The 21,343-nt window shown below is 44.8% G+C and overlaps 1 protein-coding gene across 2 annotated transcripts in view; it reads right to left on the bottom strand.

Moving 5' to 3' along the window:
• The window catches only part of USP10 (ubiquitin specific peptidase 10), an 80,105-nt gene that overhangs the window by 3,953 nt on the left and 54,809 nt on the right, over positions 1-21,343 (bottom strand). Inside the window, exons 5-13 of one of the 2 annotated variants that reach the window (XM_034940842.3) lie at positions 17,062-17,153; positions 16,397-16,506; positions 15,923-15,978; positions 15,594-15,697; positions 12,781-12,880; positions 11,472-11,649; positions 7,631-7,796; positions 3,327-3,471; positions 771-836 (exon numbers count right to left, since the gene is read on the bottom strand). In XM_034940842.3, coding sequence (XP_034796733.3) covers positions 771-836; positions 3,327-3,471; positions 7,631-7,796; positions 11,472-11,649; positions 12,781-12,880; positions 15,594-15,697; positions 15,923-15,978; positions 16,397-16,506; positions 17,062-17,153 — 1,017 coding nt within the window. The remainder of the gene's footprint in view (positions 1-770; positions 837-3,326; positions 3,472-7,630; positions 7,797-11,471; positions 11,650-12,780; positions 12,881-15,593; positions 15,698-15,922; positions 15,979-16,396; positions 16,507-17,061; positions 17,154-21,343) is intronic. The other variant, XM_057300133.2, reaches the window with a different exon arrangement.

The raw sequence follows: 21,343 nt of genomic DNA, 5'->3' as shown, positions 1-21,343 counted from the left end.
GGGAAGACACAGAAGCTAGAAACATGTAGTAAAAACAGCCTGGGAAGCAAACAAAAGTGCAGCAAACAGCAACAATCCAAAGAGGTAAAGACTCAGAGGCATAAAAGATGACGCTATAAAAGAGAAAGAAGGATAAAAGGGAAGGCAGAACGGAAAGGGAAGATGATGTGGAAGAAAAAATGATACTGCAGGGAGCCTAAGCCGGGAGACAGAAGAGGTCTCAAGGCCCACCCATGAGGGAACAGGGGGTGCCATTCACCCTGTTGGGAGCTTTCTCATGACTGACTGGGGGCCTGGCAGCCGAGGAGCTTGTGCAATCGGGCCCACCCTCTCAAGCAGCCCTAACAATACCTGTGGGGGAGGACGCAGGGATCACCGGCTGGGGGTGCGCTCACCCAACCTGGCTGGGTGACCAGGTGTCGTGGAAACTCCACAGCACTGTCACCCACAGGTGCCACAAGCACAGCCGGGAGAGGTCATATTCTCAAACAGCCAGCCTGGGAGCCTGAAACTCCCTCCTCTGACTCAAAGACAGAAATGTTCCCTTTGAGCAAGGTCTTCTGTTATCTGTCCTCAGGGCCAAGATGATAATCCGTCATCTACGCAGAGTTTCAGGTAAAACTCTCACGTGACTCCCCGACTCACAAGGCCACAGGGATACCTGAGTACAGCATCTGGTCGCTATGCTAAGTTGCAGCAAATCTGTGCCCAGCTGTAAACCCCTTCATCAGTGTTTTAATGAAGAAGTAATGTCGTACAAATTTACTCACCTGCAAAGAGCCGATAGGTTCTGTGGCATTTAAAATTCTTATTTTTAACCCCTGGAGAAAGCAGTTCTGGAAAACAAAATATCAATGGCTTGAAGCACTTTTAGAAAGGTTCAGGGTAACAGCAGCAAAAAATGGCTAACAACATTCTCCCAGCAAGTAAACTGCCTGTCAGACCAGGAACAAAACAACACTCTATCCCTTCAGTTGCACAAAAATTGACTCATGAAGGAAATGAGCCATGTGACGTAATAGGACACAAAATGTGCAGCCAGCTCACTAAAGAAACAGGAGCAACGGCCGAGGCTGTGATGCTCCCGTGGGAGGCCCCTTAAAAACAGGTGCTCTACAAAATGGAAAAGAAAAAAGCTGCTGACTTAAAAACAAAAACAGTTGTGAAAAATCCAAGGCAAGAATTAAAATTTTACATATGCGTCAGATCATAAAACTTCAATTACAGGCCAGGCACGGTGGCTCACGCCTGTAATCCCAGCACTTTGGGAGGCTGAGACAGGCGATCACGAGGTCAGCAGATCGAGACCATCCTGGCTAATACAGTGAAACCACGTCTCTATTAAAAATACAAAAAATTACCCGGGCGTGGTGGCACACGGCTGTAGTCTCAGCTACTCGGGAGGGCTGAGGCAGGAGAATCACTTGAACCCGGGAGGCGGAGGTTGCAGCGAGCCAAGATCGCGCCACTGCACTCCAGCCTGGGTGACAGAGCAAGACTCTGTCTCGAAGAAAAAACAAACAAACAAAAAAAAACAAAACAAAACTTCAGTTACAGAACAGTAACATGATTTCTCCAAATAGGAACCAGTCTACCAGCTGCTACGAGGCGGGAACTCCCCGCTCTTACTGTGCGCAGAAGTACCACTTACATCGACACAAGAGTCCGTCGAAGGTGTGCTGTTCGGGGCAGCCATCTGTACTTCTTACCCAATGACCTAAGTGAGGTCCTCTTGTCCCCTATTTATGTTATTGATTTATTTTTTTGAGATGGAGTCTTGCTCTGTTGCCCAGGCTGGAGTGCAGTGGCATGATCTCAGCAACTTCTGCTTCCCAGGTTCAAGCGATTCTCCTGCCTCAGCCTCCCAAGTAGCTAGGATTACAGGCACCCACCACCATGCTAGGCTAATTTTTGTGTTTTTAGAAGAGTTGGGGTTTCACCACGTTGGTCAGGCTGGTCTCGAACTCCTTGACCTCAGGTGATCTGCCTGCCTCGGCCTCCCAAAGTGCTGGGATTACAGGTGTGAGCCACTGCGCCCAGCCCCCATTTATGTCATATTTTGATAATGTATTGGAGGTGGCAGCTGATATAAAAATACAGCAAGCAAGAAAAGATATAAAAATAAAATCACTGTAGCAAAACATCCAAGTCAGCTCAGACAGCTGATCTGGAGGCGAGTGAAGATGCAGGAGCAGAGGCCGAGGATGCCTTCTTTGACTTAGCCGGCATTCTAGGTTTCCCGATGGATAGAATAAAATGGGGAGGAGGATCTGTTACATGATTCTCACTGGCATCTTTCTTCCTCTTGCTGGTCCTCAAATGGGATTAAAAAGCAATCGGCTGATGAGTGATAAAGCAGCTAGAAATGTGAGAGGAGCAACGGACACTAAACCCGGCACAGCAGCCAAGCCCGTCAGCAGAAAGCACAGCTCTTGTGTGCAGGCCTGGGAGAGACAGTGTCTGAGTCTTCACGGGAAGGTATAGGGCGCCCCTAGGGTAGACAGGGAGCCGGCTAGAAGCCAGCCACGCCCACAGTTCCTGGGTCATCTATATGGAAGGAGGTGTGAGGTGGGGTTGCTGTGCCAGGGGACGGAGAGAAGAGGACTCTCGGTTCAGGTTTGTTCCTCTACAAGACCCAGGAGTGAGGCCCAGTGTCCTCTTTTCTGCTTCCCAAACACCTCGATACTCTGAGAATCCTCTCCAGCTAATCACAGTCCCAATCAAGCCTCAGTGTTGTACTATACGTTTTCACAAATTCTAAAGCTTTCAAGAAAAGTCTTCTTGAAGCTGTGCTTTTAGCAAGATGCCTTTAACCTGGGGCTCTTTAAAATTGCTTTCAAAAAGTGCCGAGCCCGTGACCTGACAGAGACTTGAGGCTGGTAAGTGCCACATGTCTTATTTGTGCGCCACCACAACTAGAGGTTAGAAGGGACTCTCACTGCCTATGAGAAATCATTCTTACTTCACTAAAAACCACTTAACTGGGCTAGTCAACATAGCTGTTAATACTCGGTGGAAGGCAAACTGCACCATTCATCCCTGAAATATTCACAGAAAAGTGATGTTCTTTTTGATAGACAAAAGCTGCTATTTTTCTAATCTAGTAAGATTATAGAGTTTAGTTATTTTTGCCTCTACTTTCAACAGGCCATTTTCATGAGAATTTTAGTATTAAGGTCTATTACAAGTCAAGAAACTTAAAACAAGTCCATGTCCAGCAAGAGAATGTCCTCACTCTTGACACCATAAAGAAATGCTACAGGGTTGAGCTTCTGATGTGCAGGAGTGTGTCACCACGAACACTCCCGACCTTATGTATGCATTACCTTTACTAATTTCCAAGTCCACAGGATATTCAATATTTTTGATAAGCTTCTGGCACCCACCAGTCTTCTCATAAACGAATCGTTTCAGGTGCAGCACGAGGACAGGAGGGAGTTTTTCCAGAGTCACTCTTCGACTTATCTCAACCTAAGACACAAAGCACACCAGGACACACCGTCCCTGTCTTACTTGCAACAGCTGACACCACATCCACCTTCCGCTCAAAGACGTCCTCTGAGAGGTGAGGCCCAAGAGTCCTGTGGCAGGACTTCATGGCTTTTCCTGCCCCACAGAAGCTCTGAGATCTACCAATGCTCCTCTTAAGAAAATGCACATACCCAGATGCAGTGGCTCATGCCCATTAATCCCAGCACTTTGGGAGGCTGAGACAGGCGGATCACCTGAGGTCAAGAGTTTGAGACCAACCTGGCCAACATGGTGAAATCCCGTCTCTACTAAAAATACAAAATTAGCCAGGCGTGGTGGTGGGCGCCTGTAACCCCAGCTACTTGGGTGGCAGAGGCAAGAGAATCGCTTGAACCCAGGAGGTAGACGTTGCAGTGAGCTAAGTTCGCGCCACTGTACCCCAGCCTGGGCAACACGGCGAGACCTTGTCTCAGAAAAAAAGAAAAAAGAAGAAGAAAAATGCATACATTCCTATAAGCACAACTGCAGAGAGCCTCTTGGGTCCCTGAAGTCCAGTCGTAAACTCAAAGTTAAGAACTTTACTCTGTGGCATTACTGACAAATTAGCATAAAAATTAAAAAGCTAACTTAGTACCACCTTATTTATGTACTGACTCCCCCGCCTTTTTTGGGGGGAGGGAGTTCTCACTCTGTCGCCCAGGCTGGAGTACAGTGGTACGATCTGCGCTCAATGCATCATCCGTCACCCAGGTTCAAACGATTCTCCTGCCTCAGCCTCCTGAGTAGCTGGGATTACAGGCTCCCACCACCACATCTGGCTAATTTTGTATTTTTAGTAAAGAAGGGGTTTCACCATGTTGGCCAGGCTGGTCTCGGACTCCTGACCTCAGGTGATCCACCTGCCTCAGCCTCCCAAAGTGCTGAGATTACAGGCGTGAGCCACCACGCTAGGCCCAGTATTGACCCATTTAAAAATAACTCTGATAGTATTGATAAAACTGATACCAGTATGATTAGATGGGTTTTTTTGTTTGTTTTTTTAAGACAGGATCTCACTCTGGTTGCCCATGCTGGAGTGCAGTGGCATGATGAGGACTCACTGCAGCCTTGACTTCCTGGGCTCAGGTGATTCTCCCACCTCAGCCTCCCAAGCAGCTGGGACTACAGCCATGAGCCCAGCTGGTCTTGAACTCCTAGACTTAAGCAACCTGCTCGCCTCAGTCTCCCACAGTGCTGGGATTCTAGGCCAATTAGATGTTTTAAATAACCTTTAAAGCTATTTATTCTAATCATGAGTTTTATCAATGTAATCTGTTCCTGAAGTACTTTCACAGGTCTGATGAACGCTGCTTTTAAATAAAGCCAGGTTTTTTGTTACTAAGATGCATCTTTACAAATAACAATCCCTTTATCATTCTCTGTACTTACAAAGTCTTTGATGCTTCCCGTATTCATTTGGATAATACTTTTTTTTTTTTTTTGAGACAGTCTCGCTCTGTCATCGAGGCTGGAGTGCAGTGGTGCGATCTCAGCTCACTGCAACCTCCACCTCCCGGGTTCAAGTGATTCCGCCTCCTGAGAGGCTGGGACTACATGTGCACACCACCGTGCCCAGTTAATTTTTGTATTTTTAGTAGAGATGGGGTTTCAACATGTTGGCCAGGATGGTCTCGATCTCTTGACTTTGTGATCCGCCTGCCTCAGCCTCCGAAAATGCTGGGATTACAGGCATGAGCCACTGGAGAATTTTTTTTTTTTTTTTTTGGGACGGAGTCTCGCTCTGTCGCCCAGGCCGGACTGCAGTGGCGCTATCTCGGCTCACTGCAAGCTCCGCCTCCCAGGTTCATGCCATTCTCCTGCCTCAGCCTCCTGAGTAGCTGGGATTACAGGCGCCTGCCACCATGCCCGGCTAACTTTTTGTATTTTTAGTAGAGACGGGGTTTCACCGTGTTAGCCAGGATGGTCTCGATCTCCTGACCTCGTGATCCACCCGCCTTGGCCTCCCAAAGTGCTGGGATTACAGGTGTGAGCCACCTAGCCCAGCCAACTGAGGCTTAATTTCTAATCACTCAACAAAGGCAGACATTTTCTATATAGCAAATATTTCATATAATCCTATTTTCCCCAAAACCTTCACATGTTCCCACATAAAAACACTTCTGATCTAAAACATAATAAAGTTAAAGGTGGCATTTTAAAAACTTAAAAAAAACACATTCAAGAAAACATGTAATTTGCTCCTTATAGATACTTCCATACAAGCTGTCCCAAACCTTCCTGAAACATCTGCTGTTGAAAGTGGTCGTGGCCTCATCTGGTAACACACCACCACAACCGCGCACCCATAACAGCTGGCAGCATCCTTTTTATCTTCCGGAGTCCACCAAAATGCCAGCTTTCCTTTATTTTTATTTCTTCTTATGTTTTAGAGACACGGTTTCACTATCGCACAGGCTGGAGTGCAGTGGCGTGATCATAGCTCACTGCAGCCTCCAACTGTTGGGCTCAGGCAATCCTCCTGCCTCAGCCTCCCAAAGTGCTGGGACTATGGGCGTGAGCCACCACACCTGGCCTGCCTTCTTTCTGGAAGCCTTCATCCAAACCTGCTATTTAGGATAAACCATTCTTTCTTCACTACTGTCTAACAACAGGCTGACAACTGCCTGCGCCTCAATCCCTGCCCCCACACCGCCACCCCTACCAGCCCACCCCAGCAAAGTCAAACTGTAATTGCAGCAGAAGCAAAAGAGAAAAACAGACACATCACAAAGGGTCTTCCCTAGGCAGCCCATGGAAAGGCTGACCACCTCCCCAACAGCATGGGTGGCCAAAGACTCCCATAGCTGGCTCAAGAAACAGCATAAGCAGAGGGCACCAGCAGCCAGGGCCAGGGAGCTATCTCTGGAGTTGCAGCTGCCACAGAAGTGAGCCAAGCCGACAGTCACCCACAGCCAATGCACAACTGAACCACCCAACCAACCTCCCCAACACAAATACCACTTTTTCCCTCTCTCTCTTCCACGAGGTCCACCGCCAGACTCTTCTTAGCTCATTCACTGAAGTCAACTACCAAGTTTCTGCCTCTGGCTCCTACTGCTTCTATTTTTTAAACAAAATCACCCATGAGATGCAAGTCTGCAAATACGGTAGAAGATTAGGCATAACTTCTACTGATCCCCCCAGAGCCTGGGTGAACCAGTCCACAGCAGGACACCCCCAAGGTGCTAAGGGTCCCTATGTCCTACTTTGCTCTTTTTGACTCAGAGCACACGAGATAAGCCAAGGATAGATCCATCCCAGTCATGCAATGTGATGACAGGTCTTCTACGTTGGGGCACCTTATTTTACCTTGTAGCTGCCATCCACTGCCCATTATTCAAATATCGCTTTGCAGGAATGCTATGGACTGTCCATAATTATCAGCCTGCATTCATCTCCCCAGTGCATTTTTATGAATTCACTGCCACAACCTAAGATATATAACAGAGAAGACACTCTCTGCTGCCGAGTACAAAATAGCCATAAGCTGGCACATCTGGACAGCCAGGAACTAATAAGCTCTCACAGGGCAGAATGCTATCCGTCTCGCCCAACTGAGTTGACAAGGACTCCACCAAGCTATAATGTGATACTCTTAAATTCATGAAGACTGAAAGACTCAAGAATCTTACCTTTTCCAGATCAAATCAAAGAGTAACAAGCATCAGAACAATGACTATATTATATTTACAATGACCTGGAAGATCTACAATCAAATGCAAAACAGATGTGTCTGGAATCTCTCTGACATCCTAACTAATCTAATGACAGTTGTACCCTACGGTATCATGAACATAAATAAGCTATTTGGCCTCTGTCAGAGGTAGTATTGATGTTGTGATATCATCATTAGATGGCCAGAAAATTAAATGTAGCTCAAGATAAACAATCCAAAAGGAGATCATTACCTTGTGTAATATGATTTAGAGCTAAAAGAGGCCCTTGGGATCACGTTTCAACCATTTCGTTGTAAAACCATAAAAACTTTCAGTACAAAATGGTTAAGCAACTGATTTAAGAGGCATAACTCAAACCCATTTCCCCTCATTCCTAATTTTGTGTTCTTTCCACCAAACCAGAGCACCTTAGTAGAAAGGTTCAAAATCAAGTGTGAACATACCTCTTGTTTGGTTTTTGTGGTATAACCTTGGACAGATTCTCTTGCCACCAAGCTCTCCAGTGCATCCTGGACTGTGCGTATCTTGTCTGACTGGATATCCAACTGCAACGTGAAAAATGGCTGCAAAGTGGCAGATTCTTTTGAACTCTGCTGGTAAACCACAGACCTAAGAATTGAAAGCAAAAACAAAAAAATTAAGAGACCACTCCTTGCCACTTTCCCTTAAGATTAACCAAGGGAATAAACACTGAAAATAAGATTATTCAATATCACTTTCAAAAGACCACAGAGAAAAGCCAAAAATATACTGAATTTAAAAATAATTCTGCTGAATAGCACCTCCTTAGTATTTCTAACAACTAAATCTACCAGTTGATAAATGTTCCCAACGCCAGTGCTCTGGAAGAAAACATATTTCATTTTCCAAATTCTTTCACCTCCTCTCCACACTCTTATTTACTGCACCGGTTCATAAAGGCAGCCACCCTGCCATGGCCTCAAAACGCTGCTGCTTTCCATTTTCTCCAAGTATCATAGCCTGTTCTAATAAAATAGAGGAAATCCCAAGGTAAATAGAGGATTTTTAATGGCATTTTCCTCCTATAAAAATGTCTTACAAAAAGAAGAAGGGGAGTAGGGTGTGTAGAATAAAAAACAAGTTAACATTCCAGGAAAAAAGGCTGCCACCCTTCCAAGAAGGGTGCCAATTTGACCTTGTTTTCTTAGCTGGTTTTTCATTTCATTTTTTTTTTCTTTTTCTAAGTTTTTCTGAGTAAAAATTGTGTGTTCGGCCCATCTCTCATTTAGCCTCAGCAAGGGAACATTCCAGGGGTTCAACAAGGGCTTCTATTTCTGCAGTCTCAGTGACCTAGTTTCTAAATGGAATAAAATGGGTGTGGACAGGTACTCAGGCTTTCCAGAACAGACGCGGTGAAGAGCTCGCTAAAAGCTTTTCTGTCCAGGGTTTAATTACGCATCTCCATGCTCCTTTACAGTTTGAAGACTTCAGTGACAACAGTTCCCCTGGTTCTGGAGAGGGATACAGTAGTGGGGAAACCGCTCATGAGAGCTGGTGGAGAATCAAGAAGCCCTCTTGATTCAGTGGTCCTGTGTTTTAGCAAAGGTGGCACCGGGGAAGAAAGGCGGGGAAGTCTTCCTGGGGAAACCGAGAAACATCTGAAGAGGCTGAGTTTTAGAAGTAAATCTTTCAATTGGTGTGAATAAAGAATCATGCTTAACAGTGGCTGAAAAGAAGTTTCTACGTTGTAAGAATTCCCTATCTTTGCTTTACCGTTTTTCAAAAAGAAACATCAACAACCAATTTCAACACAGAGACCCCTCAGAGGATGTGGCTAGCAGCCGTGACAGAGTCGTTCAATCTGAGCCAGCAAGTCCTCCAAATGGACGCTGGTATTTTCCACTGGTTACCCTTAGATAAATTTGGGATCTTTGAGTATGCTGACCCTCTGTGGCCTTGAAATTCTGATACCTGGCCTCTGCACAAAAACCATGTTCCCGACGCCTCCATTTGAGCTGTCCCTTCATCTTTCTCTCCCATCCCGAGGGAGTGTTCTCACAATCCTAAACCAGGCTGCTGGGCTGAAGGAGCAAAGGGCACAGCCTTCCCTCGCTGCTGCGCGCCAACCTGGACCCCAGCGTCTCCCTCCCAACACGACGTGTCCCAAGGAACCACAGACAGTGGTCGGGGCTGGCTGTTTCCCAGGTGACAACTGACCACCCAGCTGCCGTGGACACTCCACAGAGCACCAGAATAGAAAGGGGCCAGTGGAATAGAGCTCACAGTGCAGAACACAGAAATGACTTGTTCAAGGTCACATGACTGCTCAACTGGCTTCTAAATCCACTTCCACAGAGGACGGGAAACCAGCTTCTGAGGGCGTCAGCGCAGGTTTCTGAGGTTCTTATTATTCACCTGTTGAAAGTTGTTGATTCAGTCTCAGAACTGAGACTGAATCAAGTCTTGATGCCTCAAAAGGGGTGCTCTTTCTTTCAGGTACGCAGCATTTGGGACAACAACGGACTAAGAGTGTCACTGAAATACCAGCCTGGGGGTTATGCCGCAAGGCCTCAGAAAGGAAATTAGGCTCCAATGAGGCCTCTTCAGTACTTTCGATGGGTAAACCTTCTTGGAGATGGTACAAGTTTTGCTGAATTCCACATCACAGTGGTACTGAAAAGCTCTCAGGTAAATAAAGAAAAACCTTTCCAAAGGACTTTGTGAATGAGCAAAAAGCTGCTTAAGGGAACTGGCACACAGCCAGGTGCCCAGGGCCTCCAGCCCAGTCACGGGTCTGTCTGTGTAAAAAAGACCTCCCTTCACACTCTCTTCACTTTCTAGCTCACCTGCTTCCAATCAGTTCACAACAGCCAAGACAGGGAAACAACTGCCTGTGGATGGGCCAATGGATAAAGAAACTGTGGTGTGTATATATAGACAAGGGAACACTATTCAGCTGTAATAAAGACCCTGCCATTTGCCACAACAGGAATGAACCTGGGGAACATTATACTAAGTTAAATAAGTCAGACACAGAAAGAAAAATATTGCATGGTCTCACTTATACATGGAATCTTTATAAAAAAAAAAAAGACGAAACTACAGAGATAGGGAAAAGAGTGGTTCCTGGGGTGGGGAGTGGGAATGGGAGATGTCGGCCGAAGGACACCAAGGGCAGCCACACAGGCGAACAGGTCTAGAGATCTGATGTGGAACATCGGACAAGAGCTACTCATAGTGCACTGTATTTGGGACTTTTGCGAAATGAGTAAAACTGCAGCTGCTCTTGCCATGTGCACACACACACACACAAGGGTGACTGTGATGGGGAATATGTTTATCTGTGTCACTGTAGCAACTATTTTACTATCTCTATTTCATAACATCTTGTGTATACTTTAAATATACACAATTTATTAACATAAATAAAATTCCTCCAGATACACTGTCTTCTCTTACCAAAACACATGGTTTGATTAGCTGGTTTTTTTTTTTGAAGACAGTCTCGCTTTGTCACCCAGGCTGGAGTGCAGTGGTGTAATCTTGGCTCACTGCAACCTCTGCCTCCCGGAGGTGGTTTTATGTTGCAAGTTTTAAATGCAGATGAAGTCTAATATATATATAATATATATATATATATATTTTTGTTTTCTCTCTCTCTCTCTTATGGTTATTGTTTATGACCTATCTTATGAAACCTTTGCCTACCCCTAAGTCATGATGACATTCTCCTGTATCTTTTTCTTTTTTTTTTCTTGAGACAGAGTCTCACTCTGTCACCCATGCTGGAGTGCAATGGCGCTATCTGGGCCACTGCAACCTCTGCCTCCTGGGTTCAAGCGATTCTCCTGCCTCAGCCTCCGGAATAGCTGGGATTACAGGTACCTGTCACCACACCTGGATGATTTTCGTATTTTTAGTAGAGACGGGGTTTCACCATGTTGATCAAGCTGGTCTCGAACTTCTGACCTCAGGTGATCCACCCGCCTTGGCCTCCCAAAGTCCTGGGATTACAGGCATGAACCACCGCGTATGGCCAATTAGCTGGCTTTTCTCTTACTCCCTAGCAGTGAGCAGCTGAACTTGACAGAGTAGAAGTGAGGAGCTCCTTGTCCCCTGCAGACATGTGCCAGCAGGGAGAGAATAAGCCACGGGGGCTGACAAGGGAGGCATCAGGAAGTGCAAGAGAAGAGCAGGCAGGGGAGCAAGATGCAAACCATTACGTCCAAGAAGTCTCAATACAAGCCTCACACCTTCCCCCTTCACCAACATGGCAAAACCCTAGAAAAGGCAAATATTAAGTTATTCTAGAAAAGCACAAACCTGATGTGTCCACCAAAAATGCCGGTGATTGGAGTCTGAACAAAATCCGCCTGGCGGGTGACGGAAGTCTTGTTCCGGGGGCCCACTTGTTCCCATTCATCCTCGCTTCCTTCACCTTGTTCTTCCTGCTCTTCTTCATTGACCGAGTGGTTTTTGGGGCCATTGGAAATCGTAAGTTCTGAAAAGGAGAGCATCTGCTTACACTACTATTTACGACAAGAACAGCAGAAAATAAAAAGGCACAGATCTGTCGATTGCAGTTTTAAAAATGAAATCAGGGTGTGGTCTACATTAAGAGCCACGGCAACCAATCGCAACAGGAGCAACGTCACTGAATCCACGGCAACCAATCGCAACAAGCACAGCGTCACTGGATCCACGGCAACCAATCGCAACAGGCACAACGTCACTGGATCCACGGCAACCAATCGCAACAGGCACAACGTCACTGGATCCACGGCAACCAATCGCAACAGGCGCAACATCACTGGATCCACGGCAACCAATCACAACAGGCGCAACGTCACTGCATCCACGGCAACCAATCACAACAGGTGCAATGTCACTGGATCCACGGCAACCAATCGCAACAGGTGCAATGCCACTGGATCCACCGCAACCCATCACAACGCCACTTGATCCACGGCAACCAATCGGAACAGGCACAACGCCACTGGATCCATGGCAACCAATCACAACAGGTGCACCACCACTGGATCCTTGTTTACGTAAACACTAGAAATGACATCCCTGGGACAACTGGCGAAATTTGAAGATGCTCTGCAAAGTCGGTATTACCATGTCATTACAGTTGGTTTACTCAGTTAGATAAGGGACTGTGGTTACGCAGGAGCGGATCCGCAGGGGATGCTTTAGCACCTGAGATGAACTAAACTGTTAGCTACAACTTAACTTTGAATCATTCAGGGAAAATGTATGCATATGTATGTATGTATGGATGGATAGATAAGACATATATATATATATACAGTGTGTGTATAGCATCAGAAAATATGTTTAAAACTGTACACTCGGCAATTATAAAGGTATTCATCAAACGATTCTTTTAGCTTTTTTATATGCTTGATCATTTTCCTAATTAAAAGTTAAAGGAAAATGGCAGAGGTTCGGGATAAACTGTAATTTACCTAAATATAACCTTCTCAATGGTGTAAGTTATCCGTAGGGAATACATGCTATTTGAAAGGAAAACGACTGAGGGGAAGAGAAGCAACGTAACATATGAGTATGCAACACCTGTTTACAGCGAACTCTTGCACAACTCTGTGGCAAGTGGACCATAACCTACTTTCACTACTTGGTGAGAGAAGCTTCTTTAGGTTCAACATTTCCTCATGAAGTCCATTTAGAATGAAGCCTAAGTATTCCTCAGCATCTTCTTGTCGACCCTGAAAAGGTCAAATATAATCACGTTACTGTGAACTGATCACTGTCAAAGGCCTGCAGGACATACAGTACTTGCAAAGTCCAACCATGCCTCCTCTGAAATGGAAGATGTAAAGTATTTCCAAACAATGACATGATGACATGGGTTTCCCTTGCATAGCTGAAATCCCAAGACTAGGAGGAAAAGGAGAAACAAATTAAACACATATCTCTAAATGGGTGGACTAATGGGGATTTTTATTATTTATATTTTCTGTATTTTTGAAATTTTCTTCAATAAATATACTTTTTTTTTTTTTTGAGACAAAGTCTCACTCCGTCACCCAGGCTGGAGTGCAGTGGCGCAATCTCGGCTCAGTGCAACCTCCAGCTCCCAGGTTCAAGCGATTCTCCTGCCTCAGTCTCCCGAGTAGCTGGGACTACAGGCGTGTGCCACCATGCCTGGCTAATCCTTGTATTTTTAGTAGAGACGGGGTTTCACCATGTCGGCCAGGCTGGTCTCAAACTCCTGACCTCAGGTGACCTGCCTGCCTTGGCTTCCCAAAGTGCTGGGATTACAGGCATGAGCCACCACACCTGGCCACATTACCTTTATCACAAAAAAGTTATTTAAAAAAAAGTTTCTGTCTTGGGTAAACAAAATAGAAGACGAAGAACTAGATGTCTAGGGCCAGTTCACTGTTCAACTGCAAGGGTTACCACTCGAGCAATGAGCTAAGCAGCCCTATGTCTGCTTCTGTCTGTCTTTGATGATGGACAACTACATGGGAAAGAACTCAAACTACATGTGGAAAAACTCCACTGATTTAGAGCGTTAGCTGTGTTACACATACATCAGCAAAATCATTCACAGACGAGTCACCCAAGAGTTTAATAATCCCACATCACGAGTGTTTGATTCTGTTACTTATCATCAGTTCATATTTCATTCTTCACAGCACAACTGCCTATTCCAAGGCCCTGCAAATTGTTCTGTTTGAAGCATCCAGGTAAACTGCAAAGTTTACTTGCCCTCTCCAAATAGTAGACGTGGACAGCAGCTGTTCACGTGAGTGCATGCTCTGCAGGTGTGCAAAAAAGGGCAAAAACTGGCACAGCCAAAGTGTGCTCAAGACTCTTCATAGCAGGCCTGGGTGGCTCTCCTTGGAAAGGCCTGCTTGCAAGGTTGCCCCTTGGCTGGTGTCTGGGAATTTGGATTTCAGAAAGGTTCCCATCAGTCCAATAACTGATACGGGATTCTGCCTAAACCGTTTGTGCAAGCAATGTGCTTTCTGCTGAACACTTTGCTTCTGTTTTGGGAGTTTGGACTTTTGGTTCAAGCCAGGCAGATGGTACCTATGGGACCAGCCCTCAGTAAAAACTCTGGACACGGAGTCTGTAATGACCTTCCCTGGTTGGCGGCATTTCACGTGTGGTCACAGTCTGGTGCTGGAGTAGTTACGTGTAGCCTTGTGGCCCCACTGGGAGAGGAGTCTGGAAGTTTCCTTTAGGCCCTGCCTCACCTGTCCTTTCCCTTCCTGACTCTGCTCCGCATGCTTTTGCTGTCATCAACCATAGCCACGGGTATACCAGCTTCTGCATTTTCTGAGTTCTTCCAGTGAATCACCCAACCTCAGGGTGGTCCTGGGGAGCCCAACACATCCCCTATTAATGTAACCTTTAGAAGATGCTTTTGTTCATAGCATTATCTCTGTGCACGATCCAAGAGGGGTTCCTGAGCACCCACTTTATTTTGCCTCCACCTGTGCTAGGTGGGCCCCTCTGGGTTCTAAGGCATCTCTGTATCTTTGTGCTTCTCTTGTTGACTATTCATTAACTCATTCCCTCACTGAGAGCAGAGGGCGCACTTCATTCCATTTCTGCATCCCTAACACCATGTTCCCATTACTTGGGAAGTGCAAATTCCAAGCCAATACCAAAAGCTGCATTATAAGCATTTAAAAAGCTTAAGACCCTATGCTACCCCTGGTGGTATCCTGCTACGATGCCCTTGACATTCGCTCTTCTTCAAAGCAATGAAGCTTCAAGTAAACTTGACTTAAATGGCATTTTCTCAACTATTTTTCTCTCTGAATACATTTCCCTAAGCATCATTTCAACTGCTTGTACTGATTCATCACAAACTCAATCTGGGAGGAAAGAAATGCTCCAGTTAACGGTGCTAAGGGCGGCCCAAGTCACTCTCAACAGCCCCAGGGCCTTTTATAAGGGCTCCCTGGCCCCTTGGTCTCATGCCTTTAGTAACAAAGTATGTGATTTAAAAAAATTTAGGTAAAGGAATCAAGTACATCAAATAGCTACTAAAGCCTGTAAGTATGTTGAAGACATAAGCTCTTCTGAATACTGCCATCATTCCAGGCCCAGTGCACTCCATTCTACCCCAGTGGCATATAGTGCAGTGGTTAAGAGAACTGACTTGAAAGCTGGGTTCTGCCATGTACATTAGCTACATGACCTCAGACAGTGGCTTCACTTCTCTTAACCGTAACAAGGAGAACATAATCATACTTTATTCAGAGTCAACTAAGTTAATATATGTAAAGTACTGAGAGCAGTGCTTGGTGCACCATATCATCCAAGCAATGGACTCTTATAAACCTACATCTACTTATAGCGCTATAGACAGAGGGCAAATATCAATAAGCAACAGTTACCACACAAACACTGGAACAAAAGGCAACACTTGATACTAGTGACAACAGAGAAGTCTCAAACCTTTTCAGACAGGCTTGACTTGTTAACTGTCAGGAGTCTGTAAATATATGTGGGCTCAAAGGCAGCTCCAGGGCGAATATCCCTCATGATTTTATCTCCAAGAGCTGCAATGGAAAGAGGACACAGGTTTTCCTAACTACAATGAACTCATAAATGATGAAAAAAGCAACATCATCAAAACTCCCCCACCTCCCACCTGGCTGAATGTTGAGACTGGCATAGGTGTAAAGACATTATCTTCCCAACAAGACTGAATTTACCAAATTTAAGTCACCTGTCTCCATAACTCCCAATATGTAATAGCATCAACAAAACTCATTTTTACTAACCTTGTCGGGGTTTTGGAGGTACTGGCATATTAGTGAACTCATTCATTAGCCGAACACTAAACATGGGGAAAAAATGTTAAATAGTGCAGTTTTAAACAATGTATATTTTTACTAAAGAGCTTTGATGGCTAAGTAGAATATCAGCTATACGAGTATAGTACATTTTAGGTAACCAATGCTGTAACAGCTAGTGAACTCAAGTCTTTTCTATATGCATTTTTGGTCTATTTCAAGTGATATATGCTGGTAAACGCTAAAATATTTTCTACTGAATCTAAAGAACACAGATCATCAATGCTCCAATTCCATTTCTAGTTAACTTCCATATAAAATCGCCAACAGTCTATTTTTTTAAAAAGACAGAATTATAGGACTCATTTGCAGGAAATCAAGAGCTTTACTAAACTATTTCAATTCTAATTATCAGACGGGAAAAACCCCATCACTTAACACATCTTTCACCACCTTACTTACAAGCTGTCTATCATGGGTGTTGACGTACAAGGCCTTTGCACTTTGGAATACAGAGGAATGAACTTCATCAGGTGGTACATCGGCGGGCAAGCAACCAATGCCTGCAGTGTCTACGTAGTGGCAGTAAGGAAGCGTAAAGGAAATGAACAGACACACCACATTTCCTAAAGGCATACGAAGCACAAGAATGTTTATAAAAACACAAGGAAGCTAAGGACGTTGAACTACTTAGATATGTCACCACGAAAAGGAATAAACCAAATAGTTACTAGGGTAAGTGTCCTGTGATGTCCATATAAGGATCTACGAAGCAGTCAGTCGTTTGTATTCAAGAACTTGACCTAACCAAGACAGTTCAATCAGTTAAAACCAAAGTTCCAGTTGTAAGTGGTTGCTCTGCCCTATTATTTGTGACCATTCTAATGAGAGTCAGCTTGTCTGCAGCCCTCATTCACGTGCCAACATATCCTCTCTTTCAGAGGGAGACGGACTGGGGTCAGGAATAACCCTGTTTATAAGCAAGGTAGGCAGACCAAGTAATAAACCAGACTTAGGGATTCAAATGGAGGGCTAGATGGCCCATGGAAGCTGAACTAAGTCACATGCACCCAAAGGAGGGACAGCTGCAACAAGCTGGCCTTGCGGACGGCGTCCAGGAAGGATACAGCATTAATGTAGCACCAGTTCCCTTTATTGATCAGCCCACGAGGTTGCAACGACACTGGTTTATGGATTAGGGTTACATTCTCCAGCAACTCTGAAAGAGTGAAGAAGCATATTTCAGAAATTAATGACATCCAGTGAAGAACATTCAAATCATCTCATACGCTCTACTCTGGGACAGCATTTAAAATCCCTTCAGTAAAACACACAGCCAAAGAAAATGCATACTGTTAAGGCTTCATTCAGTTCAACATCAAGTACATTATTTAATTAGAACATTTTTGAAACTAATCTTTTCCCTCAAATAGCAACATTTAATCTTCCTGGGGGAACAGAATTAGGGAACACAAGAACTACCTATTTTAATGAGAAACAAAAAAATGTTAACACAGTATCATTATTAGAGAATAGATTTGAGAGATACAGCCTTTCTTCCTTAAACACCATTAGCCAGGTGTGTCTCATCAGCAGCAAGGCGCCTCAGACACTAGATAGAAAGATATCTTGCAGAACCCACATCTCGTTCCTCTCTGCATCCCCAGCATCTAATGCTGACCCTACACATCACTGTGTGCGTTCAATGGCTGTTCAGTGAGTAAAAATACTCCTTTCAGAGACAGCGGTCTCCTACGAATTAAACTGTCCACTAGAAATCCAATTTAGCAACTGTTTTATACACTGTAATTCCCTTATTCCATTTACAAACACGCTGCTCAGCCTCAGGTTCACCCTGAGTGGACATCACTCTTTTTCTGTATTAAAACAGCTGTGAATGCCATCTTTATAGAATTAACCATCAGAAATGCTTGAAAACAAGACAAGGTCTCCCTCTGTCCCACTATGAATCTTCTAATGGCGATGGCTACAATTTATAAACCCTTCTACACTTAGCACGTTCTTTACAATTTACAAATGTTAATTGGCTGGACTGAATCCTTAGTAATCTAGGAGTACCACCACTTTGACCCTTTCACCAATAAGGAAAATGAGGCTCCCAAAGACTGACTAACTTACCTGTGATCACACAGCAGCCAGGTAGCATAGGCAGGGCCTCAACTCCATAATCTGCAGCCAATCCACACTGTCTCCTTTACTTTTAAATTGTATACTAATCAGATAACCCACAGATAGATACACCTACTATGTACCAACAAAAATCAAAAATTCATTTAAAAATAAAGTATAATAAATGAACAAATTGTATATAGGAAAGAAAAACCAAAATGGCATACATACATTTGATAGTAGCATCCATCTAAGGCATCGCTCAAAAATAAGCTTTTCTTTTCTAAACTACATTGTACTGGCAGATCCCAGACTTCGGCACTAATCAAATGAAGAAATTAATTTACAAAATTCAAAACACACACACACACACACACCCCCCTCTCATTCCCTCCTTTCTATGAATAAATGTCCTCTTCCTTCTAACTGAAGAAGCGTAGGGAATAATTTCTGCATAGCTCTTCTTCTGTAGGAAGTAAAACATTACAGATTCTGTGGAATCTGTTCAATTAGACTAAGTTTGCAAAGCTCCTCTCTCTCTTAATATGGAATACAGAACTGGGCCTGGAAATAAATGAATAATGGATCAGTTACGAACTGAACCCCAAGCCTGCATGTGATGACACCCAGCAGAGACAGCACCTGTCATGCGAGGGACACTGTGCTAGAAGCTTTGTGTATATTATTCATAATTATCATAACCCTACTGTCAGAGATAGTTACCAACCCCATTTTACAGATGAGAAAACTGAGGTCACATAACAGCTGAAATGACCTGTGAACCTGGCTCTACCTGACTCAAGAGGTTGAGCCCTTTCCTCAATATATAAGGGGCTTCACTTAAAAATCCGTTTTATTCCAAGGTTTCAGATACTTACTTTTCCCCACAGGCTTAAAGTCTATTGACAGTGGATTTTTACATTTGTCTTTAAATCATATCATCACAACAGTCTATCATTTCTAGTGTGTGCCACAGAACAGCAACTAATGTCATTGCAGTGTTAAAAAGGTGCATTTTCAAATAACCATCAATGACGTAAAGGCATAGTGTCTCAAATAAAAACTCCAGCATGATTCCAACAAGTCTTTGCCACAGTATTTTTATATCAAATGACTTTTTTTTTTAAAACCTAACCTTAAGACTCAAAACCTGCTATCTTTCTAACATAGAAACCTTTGTTTTTTTGAGACAAGTCTTGCTCTGTCACCCAGGCTGGAGTGCAGTGGTGCGATCTTGGCTCACTACAACCTCTGTGTCCTGGGTTCAAGTGATTTTCCTGCCTCAGCCTCCCATGTAGCTGGGATTACAGATGTGCACCACCACGCCCGGCTAATTTTTGTATTTTTAGGAGAGACAGGATTTCACCATGTTGGCCAGGCTGGTCTTGAACTCCTGAGTTCAAGTGATCCACCTGCCTTGGCCTCCCAAAGTGCTTGGATTACAGGCATGAGCCATGGCGTGTGGCTGAAACCTTTGTTAAATAACACGCTGCCTTTCGCTGAAGGCGGGTAAACCCCTGCTGAGCCCTGTCTAGGCACCGGGTAAGGAAGGCACAGAGATGAATGCGAGGTGGTCCTGCCCTAGGCAAGCTCGCAGACCAGTGAAGGGATGAACTGTGATGTCCCTGGCTCCAAACACACACTGTATAGGCTAAGCTGAAGGGGTGTTGGGGGATGGGGGGGTGGGGGGTGGGGGAAGGATGCTTAGCCCAATCCAAGGGCTGCAGAAACTCTGGGAAGGTCAGGGGTTGAAGCCACCAAATGGAAGCTGAGGAAGAACAGAGATACTAGAAGGTTCTCACTGACTCGGGCAGCAGTGCTATCCAACTAGAGGAGGAATACAACAGATGAGCAGGTTATTTTTTGTTTAGTGTGGTAATGAGCTCAGTTTTAGAGATGTTAGTAAAAGATACCCAGATGACACCAGTAAATAGTATATGTATATTAAAAGACCAGCAAGTGACTGATTTTTTTTTTTTTTTGAGACAGTCTCACTCTGCCGCCCAGGCTGGAATGCAGTGGCATCATCCTAGCTCACTCCAACCTCCGCCTCTGGGTCTCAAGCAATTCTTGTGCCACAGCCTCCCGAGTAGCTGGGACTACAGATGTGTGCCACCATACCCAATCATAATTATTATTTTAGAGACAGGATCTTGCTCTATTACCCAGGCTGGAGTGCAGTGGCATGATTATGGCTCACTGCAGCCTCGACCTCCCAGGTTCAACAGATTGATAATCACACAAACATATGCACAGGTCCCCAGAGTGCAGGGCTGGAAGGGTAGAGAAGTGAGAAGCACGCAGGGGCAGCGTGTAGGAGTGGGGGCAGCGTGTAGGAGTGAAGACAGCAAGTGCAGGCTGCTCAGCCAGAAGCCGGGCTGAGGAAGGAGACAGGATCATGGGTGCAAGGAGCCAGGGATCCAGGAAGATGCAGCAAAGTTTCTGGGTGGGAGAAGGAGTGAAACAGCAACTTCAGTTTTCTTGACGATACGGAAGGAAAGGTCTTCTAGGGCAGAGTTAGGGCGAAGATGCCAGAGGTGGGTGAGACAGGGCTTGAAGATGTTCATTCCTGTTTAGCACTGATACTGGAAGGAAATGAAAGCAGCCACCAGGGCCAGGCATACAAGATCTGCCTGAATTCCCTTCGTTGTTGACCCGTTCGAACAGACTCAAAAACATGCTTTATGACAAGGCTAACTCCACTCTTAAAAGGAAAGCAGTGCACAGCCATCAAGAACTGGCTGCACTAAGCTCTGTCTGAAAACACAGCTCCTTTTTTTTTTTTTTGAGACAAAGTCTAGAGACAGGGTTTTGCCACATTGGCCAGGCTGGTCTCGAACTCCTGGCCTCAAGCAATCCGCCTGCCTTGGACTCCCAAAGTGCTGGGATTACAGGTGTGAGCCACTGTGCCTGGCCTCCTTTCATGTTCTTCACTGAGTTAGGGGCCCAGAATAATCTGCATGGCCTGGAGGCTTGACCATTCAATCTCTATGCAATCAGAGGATACATAAATCAACTATAAACCGACTTTTTTCTCAGCATTTATTTGTGAGACAGCGTGAACTAGTCAGACAGAAACCTTTAGTTTCTACATCAGCCATTCCCTTAAATCGATACCAGCTTCCAGTTTGCTTATTTTGAGGCGCAGGCAGGTTAAAAAGCAGTTTCACTGTTTTTCTTCCACAGTATTAAAATCAAGTCTTTTAGCACCACCCAGTGGTTTGTTCAATAACTGCAAGGAACCTACAAAAGCGAACGAGCACAACCTCTGCAACAGCA

Source organism: Pan paniscus, chromosome 18, assembly GCF_029289425.2.
Source record: "Pan paniscus chromosome 18, NHGRI_mPanPan1-v2.0_pri, whole genome shotgun sequence".
Taxonomy (NCBI): domain Eukaryota; kingdom Metazoa; phylum Chordata; class Mammalia; order Primates; family Hominidae; genus Pan; species Pan paniscus.
The sequence above is the reverse complement of the archived record's forward strand: the minus strand, read 5'-3'. Positions and strand labels throughout refer to the sequence as shown.